The sequence below is a fragment of the Podarcis vaucheri genome (assembly GCF_965113315.1).
Source record: "Podarcis vaucheri genome assembly, chromosome: 10".
NCBI classification, from domain to species: Eukaryota; Metazoa; Chordata; class Lepidosauria; order Squamata; family Lacertidae; genus Podarcis; species Podarcis vaucheri.
In genome coordinates this window covers 63,833,706-63,848,482 of record NC_138748.1, presented here as the reverse complement: position 1 = coordinate 63,848,482, position 14,777 = coordinate 63,833,706, and the positions used below count along the sequence as shown (strand labels likewise).

General features: G+C 45.7%; 1 protein-coding gene across 29 annotated transcripts in view; it reads left to right on the top strand.

The window, feature by feature from the left end:
* Window positions 1-14,777, top strand: part of CELF2 (CUGBP Elav-like family member 2) — a 543,470-nt gene that overhangs the window by 467,987 nt on the left and 60,706 nt on the right. For 16 of the 29 annotated variants that reach the window (XM_082238976.1, XM_082238999.1, XM_082238980.1 and 13 more), the window contains one exon: window positions 12,027-12,056. The exons of the other annotated variants lie outside the window; for them this stretch is intronic. In XM_082238976.1, coding sequence (XP_082095102.1) covers window positions 12,027-12,056 — 30 coding nt within the window. The remainder of the gene's footprint in view (window positions 1-12,026; window positions 12,057-14,777) is intronic. 29 annotated transcript variants of the gene reach the window in all.

Sequence of the window (14,777 nt, the reverse complement as noted above, 5' to 3'; positions counted from 1 at the left end):
TCTAACAGGGAGCACTGAATTTTGGCCTCACTCAATACTGAGCAAGACGGTTCACTCAATACTGAGCAAGTATTGGTTCACTCAATACTGAGCAAGACGGACCAGCGTTTTCTGAGTCAGTGTAAGCCAGCTTCCTATTGTATTTGTATAACTGTCCACAGGATGCTGGAACATCATCCCTGGAACAAAGTAACTCTAGAAAACTTGGTCTGAGTTCGAGACACATTTTCAAACAAAGAAAGAGACAAATGGGACAGCAGAGACAATAATAAGAAACCCAGTTGCGGGGATGGCAGGGGCAAGGCGCAAACTGGGACTGTTAACTTGTGACTCATAGCAGCAGGGATGGTCCTTATGGGCCAGACAGTATGCCAAGGCCTTAACCAGAAATAAAACAGGCAGGTTAGTTAATGCTCAAGTTGCATTTGTCCACTGAACAGTTGGCAGGAACGAGCAGTTAACAAGCTCAGGAGAAATCATAATAGGGCCAGAACTTCCCAGGGAAGGAATTTGACCTCTAGGCAGACAGGGCAGTAAGATCTCCAGTGGCAGGCTGGAATGATAACTGTTGTTATTTGTACAGCCTCCCAGAAATATCCACTGGACTTGATAAAGGAAAATGTTGACGTTCGAAGTCTTCAATAATAATTCAATCAAGAGGTTTCTGTGTTTGGGGTGAGTTTAGGGTTTTGCAAGATATAGATATGAGATGTAGCAGAGCCATCAGGAATACCTAAAGAACTGGGCTGGTGTGCCTCTTGGCTGGGGGCAGGGAACGAGTGGAAGGTAGAGAACGTAAGAATGTAAAAAGATCCCTCATGGATCCCCAGCCATTGATAGTCTCCATGAATTTGTCTAATCTCCTTGTAAAGCTATCCAGGTTGTTGGCCACAACAATGTATTGGCAGTAGCAAATTCCATAATTTAACTACATGCTGTGTAAAGACCCTTCGACTTGTCTGGTCCTTCTGTGCGGCATGAAATACAGATGTTATACTCAAATTATGGGTTGTAGTTATGTCCCAAAGTAGCCTTCTTCAAAGTTCTAGGTGTTTTGCCTGTCCTTTGAGGGATGAGGCTTCTGAACATTATTTGTGATGACCATAAGGGATTCTAAGATTTTCAGATATGCTCCCAGCCTTAGAAGATTGGGAACTATATATCGAGCTACTCTGTGCTCTTCAGAGGAAACAGCTGAGATTAAGAGAGGTTGAATGATCTTTTCCTGTGACCAGGAAAAAAATACATGCACAGCCAAAATAAATTTGGTAGAAAATCCTTTTTTATATTTAGAGTTACAGCTCAAGCCGTATTCTAGCCCCAGCTACCGACCGCAGGAAAGCAAATTAAGCATTTAATTTTTGCATGTTAATAGGACTAATTGGATTAACTATGCAAGCTGGAAATGGATGAGTGCAGGTATCTGGGCAATTAGTTCAATATTAATTGTAGCCAATAGAGAGTCAAGTGTTTTCAATCCTGCATGAGTTATTTCGCAAGGCAAACAGCACCCTGGGTTTATACACTTGTCTGGCAGAGGTTAAGCTCATGTTGTTTCAGTCATGAAAGAGTCCCTGACCACTGTGAGCCATCAGCAAATGATGGGATTTGGCTGTGTGTGTTGATTCGTCCCTAGATTGCAATTGCACAATGAGCCACAAACTGATGAAGTGTAGCATTGGCAGTGCATTGGCCAGATGACGGTTATTACTCTGGGTCCTCCTCTCTGCACAGCCCAGATCAAATTCTTGATTGAAGACACAGATAAATAGAGGGAGCATATTGGGTTATGTATGAAAGCCTAGAAGCCGTACAGACCTTTGTGGCTTAGGAGCAAAGACAGCACAACTGGTAGCAAGCACAATGTTGCATCTGTTGAAAACCGGTGTGTGTGTGTGTGTGTGTGTGTGTGTGTGTGTGTGTGTGCATGTGTGTGTAGCAAAGAGATGCACAAATTGGGAGAGACATGCAGTACACACTTCGGGGATGGAACCGAAGGCTGCGCAAGTCGCACGCTTTTCATGTTTTGAGATTGCTGGGGGAGCCTTTGTGCTAAACTCCATCTGTGCATCTTGTTAGGCTGATTGGAGCATGGAGCCCAGCCATGTCATCGTGCTCCCAAACATTTTAAAATTTCCTCCGGAAGAAGGGCACCCTTCCAGTGCAGGTTTAGGCAACTAGCTAAGATGCTTAGTGTTGCTGTTGCTGCTGTTAATATTACCTGGGATGGGACGTGATGAGGGTGGATGGCCAGCTATTTTTGTTTATTCATTTGATCCAAAAATGCTTTCTTTGAAGGGTAGAGAGTAAATTGATTCATCCATTGTTATGTGCTTGTTTATTCTGAACCTACCTCTCAGGCAGAATCAATTAGGGCTCCTGGGGAAATTACTGTTTTGCCTGATGGGGCTTGTCCTGTGAGTTTTGGCAAGGTTCAGCCATTTTTTTTAATGTCTGTATGAAGCCATATGGAAAGGTCCTCCAGAGATTTAGGGTAGAGTATGTGGGTTGAGCTCAGCTCTGTTTTCCCCATTTCAGGGGAACCACGTGAGTAGTAAAAAGATCTGTACAGGTGCCTAGAGATGGTGATAGTCTGGATGAAGGCGAATAAACTGAAGCTCAAACCCAGCAAGAGGGAGATATCCATTATGGGGACTCAACTGATCTGGAAACTTACAGTTCTGTGCAAGATGGGATGGGAGTCACACATCTTTTGGAGGTGCAAGATTTAAGAGGTATTTTCTGATCTTGCAGAGATCTGAGAACCTCATATCGTAGTCATGGCAAAGCGTTTACACTGGTCCACCAACTGTGATCATTGCTAGGCAATGAAAACTTGGCCTGTGTGATTTATGCTTTGGTAACTTTTATATGAAAGGTACAGGGATCTAGCATTGCTTTTGAAGACTGTCCAGAAATGTGGGAGCCTACTTCACTGATGGGAACCCACTCTATTGATATTAAAATAAACTGGCTCCAGAGTTGGTGGTTGCTACAATTCAGACTAATAATTTTAAACTGCCCTTCCCCCCACTCCCTCCAGAAGCTAGTGAGATGCTTCTGACTCCATTGAACTTAGTAGGATGATTCTGAATAAAGAGGTAACAGAATTCTGTGGCTCAGTTCAGACATTACACCAAACCGTAGTTTAGCATTATGAGAACAAGCCACAGCAAACATAGATTCCCCCTTCGCATCAAACATCGCCACAAGGAGGAATCTGGAAGCTTTTGCTTCCAGTTTAGGTTAACCACAGCTTGTTCTCTGAACCTGATGAACTCTGCTTAAACTTAACTACAGTTTGTTTGAAGTGACTTGATTGCAAAATGCAGGTTATGAAGCTTACTTGTTTTAACACAACTTAGCATTAACCATAGTTTTAGATTTGGATGAAGCACTGTGTCGTAGTTGGAATCAAAAGCTTTCAGACTGTTGCTCACAGTTGTGAAGAAGTTGGAGATGAGGGTGAGGAGCAGATAAGCCCCAGGCTCGCTGCAGCTTGTTTTTGACATACTAAACTACGGTGTAGCATAACGTTATAACACATTTGTGTGTATTCCAAGCATCATGAACTTGGGGAAAGTTTGGTAGGGCAAGACACCATGGTCCTCCTTCAGATTTTGGTGAACCAATCAGGGGGGACTCTAAAGACCAAAGCGGTTTGCTTGGTGGGTCAAGTGATTGGTGAGGCTTCCATAAATACTACACAGATTTGCTCAGTGAAGGTTGGTGACCTTCTGAAAAACCAAAATACATTGTGGGGTGGTTGTTATCTTTTAAAAAAATGTTTTTATAAACATGCTTGAACTTGTGGAAAGGATCGCATGAAACCCACTACACCTTTCTAAGAGGCCAAAGGAAGCATGTTGTGAAGTAAAAGTAATCCCCCCCGACAAAATTATTAGGAATGCTTCAGAAATTCAGTCATTGCCAATCCCAGTATAAACTGAGACAATCTACAGCTCCTGTAATTATGTCTTGATCCGAATTTAGTTATCTGCCGACTTTCAAACTTTCTGAACATTCTGATCTCAGCTGAAAAAAATCTAGAGAACTATGTTTTAAAATGTGTATGTTGAGATAAAATATGTCTGAATATAGTATATAAATGTGCATTTTGTGCATTTTTAAATGTGCAGGTTAATGCAAAGAGGGAGAGAGGAGGGAATAGATATTTGGGGTGAAACATGCAGAAGTGATACAGACAAGAAACAGGCCACTTTTTGCACCCCTAACCGTTATTTTGCCAAATGAATATTTCTCAGCAAGCACCCAGGGAACAGTGTATGGAAAGCAGGGATGAAATAGCGTGTGGGGAGCCTTATCAGTTTGCAGCTACTGAAATTTGCTTGCAGTACTGATGAATAATGGCAAATCTGAGTTAAGATACCATTTCAATTGAGATGACAAGTGTAATAGATGCGTCTCTAAATCTGCGCAGTGACAAGTTCTTGTGCTCCTTTCTGATCCCGTCTACAAGGAGGAAATTGCTTTGAGAAAACCTTTCTCCAGTCAAACACTGATCTATTCTGGACAGCTGGCAGGCAGTCTCACAGAAAAATAGTGAAAGTTCACTCACTTTAGGATTTACTAGCAATCTGTGACATTCCAAAAGTGGAGTTGATTAATCTGGATCAATAATCCCGGCTACTAAAAGAGAGCCCTGATAGAAAGATTGGTTGCACATATATATATGTGTGTGTGTGTGTGTGTGTGTGTGGTATGTATTTACATCTTTGGTCTGCTCTGTTCGGAGGGCTTGTTTCAGGTTATAATGCTTAAGAAAGCAAAGTAAATAAATAAATGCAATGTTCATGTGGCATAAAAGAGGGGAAGGGTGAGCAATATGAAAATAATAACAGAACAAGACAAGTTGCAACATGATCACAGTGCTGGTTGCGGACAAATTAAGAGTAATGATGCTCCACATTCACTCCGCCTGAGGGAATAAAAAGGTCTGTGACTCATGAGGAAAGATTGTAGGTGCCTGGTGCGGTTTGAGAGGGACTTCCAAAGAACTGCTATCAGCAGTTGGCGAAGAGTAGGGGTGGGGAAAGGGGTTAAACCACAGAGCCTAGGACTTGCCGATCAGAAAGTCGGCAGTTCGAATCCCCTCGACGGGGTGAGCTCCCGTTGCACGGTCCCTGCTCCTGCCCACCTAGTGGTTTGAAAGCACGTCAAAGTGCAAGTAGATAAATAGGTACTGCTCCGGCGGGAAGGTAAACGGCGTTTCTGTGCGCTGCTCTGGTCCGTCAGAAGCGGCTTAGTCATGCTGGCCACATGACCCGGAAGCTGTACGCCGGCTTCCTCGGCCAGTAAAGCGAGATGAGCGCCGCAACCCCAGAGTCGGCCACGACTGGACCTAATGGTCAGGGGTCCCTTTACCTTTAGGGGTGGGGAAGCTGAGGGCCAAATGCAGGTTTCTCTGACTAGCCCTCACGACTCTCACTCTAGGCTACCACCCCACTCTAACAACTCCCTGTGAGGGATTGCGTCCCTCAGACTGAAAATGTTTCCCTGCCCCAATGTGGAGACATCTGGTTGGCCACTGTGAGAACAGGATGCTGGAATGAATGGACCGCTGGCCTGATCTAGTGGGGTCTTCTTACTTTCTTACCCCCATATCTCTATATTTTCTTCCTAGGCATTTTTGTTTTCATTCTGAAAACTGGATGCTTTGAGCCTAAAGGCCTTTGCTCAACGAAAGGGCATAGAATTCCAGCTTTCCCCAATATGGTGCCCACCAAATGTTTTGGGCTATAACTCCCATTATCCCTTGCCATGAAGATGCTGATGGGACTCGTAGTCCAAACATCTGGAGGACATCAGATTGGGGGAAACTGGTCTATTTTGTGCAACACAATGCTGAAGCGCTTGTTCCGAAACTTGATGCTTTGGAGGGAAGCACGAGGAGATGTAGACATTCTGGTGCCTAATGTGTGTGAGTAGGAAGATATTTGTTAATTCTTGCAGTTTGCACACTGAAGCATGAGATTTGATTAGCCATATCTTCATGTGCATGATGGTAAATGTTATTAATGGGCGGAAAGCTGCCAGGCTGCCCTCTTTATCTTCAGTGACCGCTTGGCGTTATGGCAATCTATGCAGTATTATTATTATTATTATTATTATTATTATTATTATTATTATTTAGATTTATGCCCTACCCTGGTTTGCAGGCTCAAGGTTTTAAAAAGCACTCTACCCTTAGCATTTGCCCTCATCCTTAAGATGCATTTTTTAAAGCCTCATCTAACTCAGGTCTTCTTACCATGTTAGAAGAAAGCATAAATCGAGGATTGACTGATTGATTTTTACTACATAAAATAAAATAAAATAAAATAGGAAGCACATAAATTACATGCGTCAACAGAAGTTCAGTAGGGAAGTTTACAAAATATATTTTCACTGTATTTGCATATTCTTAAAAACTGGGAGTAATCTAAGATTGAACCAAATAACACACACACACACACACACACACACACACACACACACAGAGTGTGAATTTGGGGGAATCCTTTCAGTTTTGAAGGTAGGGAGGAACATATTAACAACAATTTGATGTCAGCAGCACGGTTACCTTGAGAGCACCAAACTCCATTTCAATTGTGCACCTGGAACTTGCCGATGTGCCGTTGAATCCGGCCTGCAAAACAGTGACAGTCTGGAGTCACCCTCAGTTGTTACTAAGTAGAAAATGTGATGGATGCATAAACTGTACCTTAATGATTCGCTGTCGTTTTGCACGTTGCTAAAGCTTTTCTGGCCTTCTGTATGCCAGCTCAGCATATACTAAGAAAGTTAGTGGGGAGAGCAGAACTACAAGCCATACAAGACATGGGGTTACTGCCAAAAGAAGTCAGATTCAGTTAGATGTACCTGTATCATGGCTCCATCCCTGTACCATACCATTGGCTGCCACTGGCAGAAGGCAGGGGCTGGGGTAACAGCACAGGTAAGACTAAACATAGGAAGAAAATGGGGAACTTACTTATACCTAGTCAGGACACTGGCCCAGTTGGCTCAGTATTCCCTACTCTGACTGGCAGGGGCTTTCTGAGGTTTTAGGCAGGAGTCTTTCCTAGCCCTATCTGAAGATGCTGAGGATTGAACCTGAGACCACTGAGATCTGTTCCATCAGATGTTATGAAGAGCTCAGAGAGATCGCAGGCTAGTGCTGGGATCGAGATATGGATACGCTCGTACCCTTTCCAATCTGCGCCCCATCCCGAGGGACGAGGGTAGGGTGAGCAAGGATTACTCACCTCCGTCACTGGTGCTGTGCAATGCCAGGTCTATAGGCAATAAAACCGCCACCCTGCGAGATTTCTTTATCTCGCAGGGGGTCGACCTGGCTTGTGTGACGGAGACCTGGGTGCGCGAAGGGGCAACAGTTACCTTACGAGAGATGGCGCCCCCGGGTTTCTCTGTCCTCCACCAGTCGCGGACTGTGGGCCGGGGGGGAGGGGTGGCATTATTAATCCGGGAAGATTGTCCTTTCAGGGCTCTACCATCGCCATCGATCCCCGGCATTGAATGTGTTGGCCTAGTGTGGGGCTCCGAGGAGAGCTTGGCTGTCTGGCTGGTGTACCGGCCACCTAGCGCACCAGCAGCCACCCTGTCAGGCCTGCTGGAGGCGGTGGCCGGCTGGGCCTTGGAGTTCCCTAACCTATTGGTATTGGGGGACTTCAACATCCATGCCGATGCCACTCCCTCCTCACAGGCTCTGGACCTGGTGTCTTCCATGGCGACACTAGGGCTCTCCCAGTTTGTTTCGGGCCCCACACATCAAGCAGGCCACACGCTGGATTTGATCTTTGGCGTCGGTATAGATGTGATCATGTCTCCTCCGACGAAGGTGCCATGGTCTGATCACTACGCTCTGAAAGCCAGGATTGACTTTCCACCCCCACCCTGCTTAGGTGGCGAGCCAATTTGGGCTCGCCCGCAGAGGCTGATGGACCCCGAGAGATTCCGCCAAGCCTTGCGGGACCTTGCTCCCCCTGGCGACTCATTGACTGAGCTTGTTGAGGGCTGGAATGCCCAGCTCCAGGCAGCCATCGATGAGATCGCACCTAAGCGCCCTCTGCGACCCCGCAGAAACCGGGCTCCCTGGTTTACCGAGGAGCTTCGGAAAATGAAGCGGGACCTCAGACGGCTAGAGCGAGTATGGCGGGGTGCCCGTGACGGAGCCTCAAGAACATCTTATAGGGCTTTTATGAAAACCTACGAGATGGCGGTGAAGGCTGCTAAGAAGTCATACTTCTCGGCCTCCATTGCATCCGCTAGCTCTCGCCCAGCGCAATTATTTAGCATAATCAGGTCTTTAACGTCCCTTGAGGGGCAGCCAAATTTAAATAACAAATTGACACACGGCTGTGAGGCATTTGCGAGCTTTTTTGCGGAGAAGGTCTTGTCGCTCCGCCATGACCTCCCTGCCAATTTGGATACAATAAAGGAACTGGAGGCCCCTCGACTGTCCTCGGGTCCAGTATTGGACCACTTCGACCAGATATCCCCAGCCGATGTGGACAGACTCCTCCGAGCTGGAAAGCCCACCACCTGTCCTCTCGACCCGTGCCCGTCTTGGCTGATTAGAGCGTGTCCAGACGAGGTGCGGGCCCTCCTGGGGAATATCATCAATTTGTCCCTTGGCACGGGGACATTCCCAGGGGAACTGAAGGAGGCAGTGGTGCGCCCGCTCTTAAAGAAAACATCATTAGATCCTTTAGATCTATCCAATTACCGCCCGGTTTCGAATCTTCCGTTCCTGGGTAAGGTGATTGAGAGAGCGGTTGCTGAACAGCTTGGTGGGTTTCTGGATGAAACATTGGCTCTGGATCCATTCCAGTCTGGCTTCCGCGCTAGTCATGGGACCGAGACGGCTCTGGTCGCCCTAACAGATGACCTTCGTAGACAGCTGGATCGAGGCGGGTCAGGGCTGCTGATTCTTTTAGATCTATCAGCAGCTTTCGACATGGTCGATCACGAACTTTTGGACCACCGCCTTACCGACGTGGGGATCCAGGGCACAGTCCTTCAATGGCTGCGCTCGTTTCTCTCTGGTCGGGGACAGAGGGTGGCGCTTGGGGGGGAATTGTCATCGCGCCACTCCTTGGTGTGTGGAGTACCTCAGGGCGCGATACTCTCCCCGATGCTTTTCAACATCTTTATGCGCCCCCTCGCCCAGCTTGTTCGGAGTTTTGGGCTGGGTTGTCATCAGTATGCCGATGACACCCAACTCTATCTGTTGATGGATGGCCATCCTGACTCGGCCCCAGACACACTGACCAGATGTTTGGAAGCTGTGGCTGGATGGTTACGTGGGAGCCGGTTGAAGCTAAATCCTTCGAAGACAGAGGTCCTGTGGCTGGGACGGGGCGATATGGGATTGGGGGGGCAACTCCCATCTCTTGCGGGGGCGCAATTAGTGCCAGCACCGTCCGTTAAGAGTTTGGGTGTAATCTTCGACACCTCCCTTTCCATGGAGGCGCAGATTGCAGCTATAACAAAGGCGGCATTTTTCCATCTCCGCCAAGCTAAGCAGTTGGCTCCTTACCTCTCTCGCCCTGACCTAGCCACTGTGATCCACGCGACGGTCACCTCCAGACTGGATTATTGTAACTCGCTCTACGTGGGGCTGCCCTTGAGACTGACCCAGAAACTCCAGCGGGTGCAGAATGCTGCAGCGAGACTCCTTACGAGGTCTTCACTGCGAGATCACATTCACCCGGTGCTATACCAGCTGCACTGGCTCCCGGTGGAGTACAGGATCAGGTTTAAGGTGCTGGTTTTAACCTTTAAAGCCCTATATGGCCTAGGACCCTCGTACCTACGGGACCGCCTCTCCTGGTATGCCCCACAGAGAAACCTACGGTCTTCAAATAAAAACATCTTGAAGGTCCCAGGCCACAGAGAAGTTAGGCTGGCCTCAACTAGAGCCAGGGCTTTTTCGGCTGTGGCTCCGATCTGGTGGAACACTCTGTCACAAGAGACCAGGGCTCTGCGGGACTTGACATCCTTCCGCAGGGCCTGCAAGACAGAGCTGTTCCACCAGGCCTTTGGCCAGGGCACAGCCTGACTCCCTCCCTCGACAATCTTCGCAGAGCTCTGGCCCAATGGTTGCTAGTGGCTTGAATTAATTAATTTTTATAATGAATGATTTTAGAATGTTGTTTATGTTGTACCTTTGTACTGTTTTATTGTTGTTAGCCGCCCTGAGCCCGGCTTCGGCTGGGGAGGGCGGGATATAAATAAAATTTATTATTATTATTATTATTATCCTGAGTAGCAGACCTGTGCCCCAGTATTGCGTGTCATTTTGCCATGGAGTGAAATTCCTAGGCAAAAGGGGGAAATAGCTGGAGTAACTATTTCGTCAACAAACTACTTCCTCCTTAATGCTTTCTTTCCTCTTTTAAAGTTGTGTCCCACACGCTGACTGTAATTCATAGTGAAATTATAACCTGGGCAGGAGCTGCCAGAGCAGATCTAAGGCTACAGCTGCCCCCTGTCAGGAAGTTGTGCCCCAGGCTGGTTCTTGGAGCTAGGCATACCTACCTTCAGTCTGGCTTGCATGTTACAGGATACCGTGTGGAAGAGCTCGTGACTGGTCACCTCTGCATGAAGGCCACCAGCAATGTCCATGATCATTCTCAACATGATGGTGGCAACCTGCACTCATAGCTGTCAACTTACAGATTTGAAAATAAGGGACCAGCAGCCAAAATAAGGGATTTTAGTCAACCAGCTCCCAAGCCAAAGGCAGAAAGCCCAGCCAGCCCAGCAGCCAAACGAAGCCCAAGCGGTGGTTCCCACAGCACAGCAAACCGGCAAAGGGGGTGCAGCAAGGAAAACCACCGTCACCTCTCCGCTGGGAAGCACTGAGCAAAGGCGAGTCCCCAGGCAACACGGCCGATTTGATCGGCACAAGGCATGCAAGTTCCACCCCCAGTCGTTCTTAGACTCCTTATTGGGTGAGCAACGCAGCCAAGCAACACAGTTGGAGCCTCCCTCCACCCTGGTCGGCAGGGAGGGAGGGAGAGAAGCTGCTTCCTTTGAAATCCGGGAAATTTAAGGGACATCATCAATAAGGGACAGCAGCAGGACATGGCACGGGGATAAGGGAATTTCCTGCCAAATAAGGGACGGTTGACAGCTATGCCTGCACTGTGAGCCACAGCACTTGTTGTGGCCACAGAGTGAGGCAACTTTTACATGGACCACATTTCAAGTGTCTTCCACATGGATGCTGGAACATGTACCCAACTCTCAGATGTTCCCTCATCTGGCCTGTGTGTGGATTGTGGCTTTTTGTCAGAAGTTGTAACCAGTCAATTTGCTTCTCTCCAGTGTTGTTTCCTTTCCAGTAAATCATTTAATTGTCTCCACACATGCGCCCCCTCTGCCCCGTATACTTCCACATGCTGCTGTTGTCTTCCTCCATGTACCCATCACTTCCTTCCTTGAATAAAGGGAATACTAATCCCCATGCTCTTGAGAAGACTTGGGATAGATATATTATTTACTCCATCTGCCTGTTGGAAAACTGGGGCATGGGGCTGCGGATGAGATGAGCAGAAATGTGGTCAGAGTTCGTTTTTCTTGAGCGGCCTTTGGGGGTGATTGCACCCTACCATCAATGGTACAAAGTCTGCTGCTCAGAACCATTGCTCTAAGGAAATCATACAGAATTGTACTTGTTTCTCTAGAGGAACGAACAGAGGGGGCAAGCCCACGTAAGAGACTGCAGTGCCTAGCTGTTTCATAAGTGCCAAGGAGCAGAGAGCAGGAGCAACCCTCAAGACCTGGGAAGGGGAAAGCCTGGGAAGATGGGGAAATAGTGGACAATTTGCTTGGATAACTTGGGAGCTGCTGCATCAAAGCCTTTACCTTGTGTAACGACTTTGCTGCAGCTGAGAGAACGAAGATGGGTAACCCTTATTTATCTGCTTATAATGAGTAATGTTTTGAAGATAGATGATTTTGAGACTGATGGTAAATTTGGACCTCTTTAATTTTAGTGCACAGCCTCAATATGGAGTCTAGCCGAGGTACTGTAGACCATTTACCATTTTACTACTACACCTATTTGTCTAGAATTATGTATAGAAAGTTGTTAATTTGTTTGAATATTTTTAATTGTCCCCCCAAAAATGTTTCCTGGATTATACCTGCAGAAACCTGTCATGTGTCTAAACAGTTAAAATATGACCAGCCGATCGGCTGTATCAGAAAAATACAAATTAGCATAATCTCTTAGTAAATAATTTTAATATTCAAATTTGATGATAGTACTAAGCTATGCCATTTATTCCTACGTGGATATTGTCCTCCCTGGTGCTGAGGACTTTAATGTTTGCAATAAAATGCAGTGTATGATGTTAAAATGCATTGATAGAATTTAATCAGATAATGTCATAATAGCTTTGAGTTCAAGCAAGCATTGCTTCCTCTGTGATCCAGTGTGGGTGCAATACTGCAAACCATAGTTTACAAATGGAGAGCCAATCTCAGCAATGCAGACACCTCTCCCACTTTCCAGGGAAAAAATCCACTCCTCCCTTCCATTTCCTTGTTTTACCTTAACCACTGCTTAGTGCCATGGTATGGGAGCCCCTCCTTTGACCAGAATTTGAAATCATGGTTTGAAATAGTTTTGCAAACCCTGGTCAAAAAGACACCTGGTTAAGCTTGACAATGGTTGGTTGGTTGGTTGGTTGGTTATTTATTTACTTATTTATTTATTTATTTACTTACTTATTTACTTATTTACTTACTTATTTACTTATTTGCTTATTTATTTACAAATAGTAGTGTTTATACACTGCCAACTTTTGTAAAATGTCAAGGCACTCCAGTAGACCAAAGAGGGAGGGCACATACCTGACACTGGCTCTGATATGCAAGCTATGGTTTGCAAGGTGGCAGAACTGCATTTGCACCAGACCATTATGCTGTTCAATTAAAATGTTAATGTCTTCATGACTTGATATTCTTTCCAGGTAGATGCAAACAGAAACAAAACTAAAACCAGCAATGTTTTAGATTCACATATTGCTTTCCATAAAACAGTCTGTTTGACTGTAAAATATATTCTTCGTTTTGCTGATTGACCACGGGGGCAAGAATATTGAAACTTTAAAAAATAGTCTTGGTTTGCTGTAACTTTCATGCCTCAGGTCTATAATGAAAATGTGCTTCAGCCTTTGTCTGTGTATTTAGATTTGCTTCATTTGGAAACCTTTTAAGTTTTAGCGGTAGTAATAATAATGATGATGATGTTTGGGTGAAATTGAGTGGAACATGCTGTTATTTTTCTCCCAAAACAAAACAAAAACCCAAGTTTCCAAACAATGCCAGGCTAAAAAAAAAAAAGCTTAAAAAATCAATGTACTTTTAAAGTCAATAGAGATCACAAGCAAAATGAGGCTAAGCTATGATAGCTAAGCTTTTAGTATGTCTCAGTATTGCTGTGAAATCATCTTGAATCTGCACTATTTCGCATCCGCTTTTTGTGGGAGGCACCTTTGGAGAATGTAAGAACAAATGCAAATTTCAAATGACGTTTTTATTAGTTAGAACTAAGGCAGACGTGTAAATAAGTTCACAGACATTTACTGGCCTGCAAAATCTTTTACTAGGCTGCTGGCAGAAGTCGGATGGAGATTTCTGCCCTCTTGTAGCAACCCACTGCCTTTCTATGCTGGGAACAGAGGAAGCGGCAGAATGCTAAATCTCTTTCACCCCCTCGCTTACTTTCCTCCATGAAATCCCATACACTCGCCTGCATGCAATTTCCTCTATCCTGTGTCTACCAGATTATTGCTTAAATACAAGGCTAAGTGAAAAGTGAAAGCCAGCTGAGCAGCATTAAAATCGATCTCCACAATTTACAGAATTTGGTACAAACAGGGCAAATTCTGTCCCACCAAGGCCTGTCATTCCGCTGTTGTCTTTTCTTCCATCTAGGTCATGAGCATGATGCTCTTTCGTGGCACACATTTTCAAGCATGGAGCGCAATGTTCACTTTAAAATACCTTATTCCAAGGCATCAAAGTTGCACCAACTCTCTTTGCTTCTGAAGAAAGTTATCTCTGTTTGGGGTGGGGTTGGGCAGTTAATTCACCCAGTGCCTCTTTCAAATGTTTGGTGCACTGATCTCTTCTGCAATCTGAACAAGTGAAATTTGCAGCAAGCACTTGTTAGGTAGCCATTGACGGTGCACACCCAAGACAACTGCCCAACCATGGAAGTCTAGTTGTTTGCAATGTCAGTCATAGGTTGGTTATCAGTTGTCACATGAAAGCTGGCGACTGAACATGTGAAAATGTCCTTTGTTTGGAGTTAGGGATAAAGCTACACTATATTCCAAAGTTGGTCCTTATTAGACCTCCAAAAATACCATATTTTCCAGCATATAAGACGACTGGGCATATAAGACGACCCCCTAACTTTTCCAGTTAAAATATAGAGTTTGGGATATACTCACCATATAAGACTACCCCTCTTCCAACGCACACCAAATAAAATTTTAAAAAACCAGTCTCTAGTCCGGCTCGGAAATCCGCTCCACTTCCCAGTGGTCAGGGGCTTCTGGGGCCAATTTTCAAGCATATTTCTGCTTCATCTAGAGAGCTTGGTGTCCTCTGATTTAGTTTGCTGTCGTTTTACCCTTTGGTAGGGAGTTAGCTGCAGGAGCTGCTGCTGTAGCCAGCATATAAGACGACCCCCGACTTTTGAGAAGATTTTCCTGGGTTAAAAAGTAGTCTTA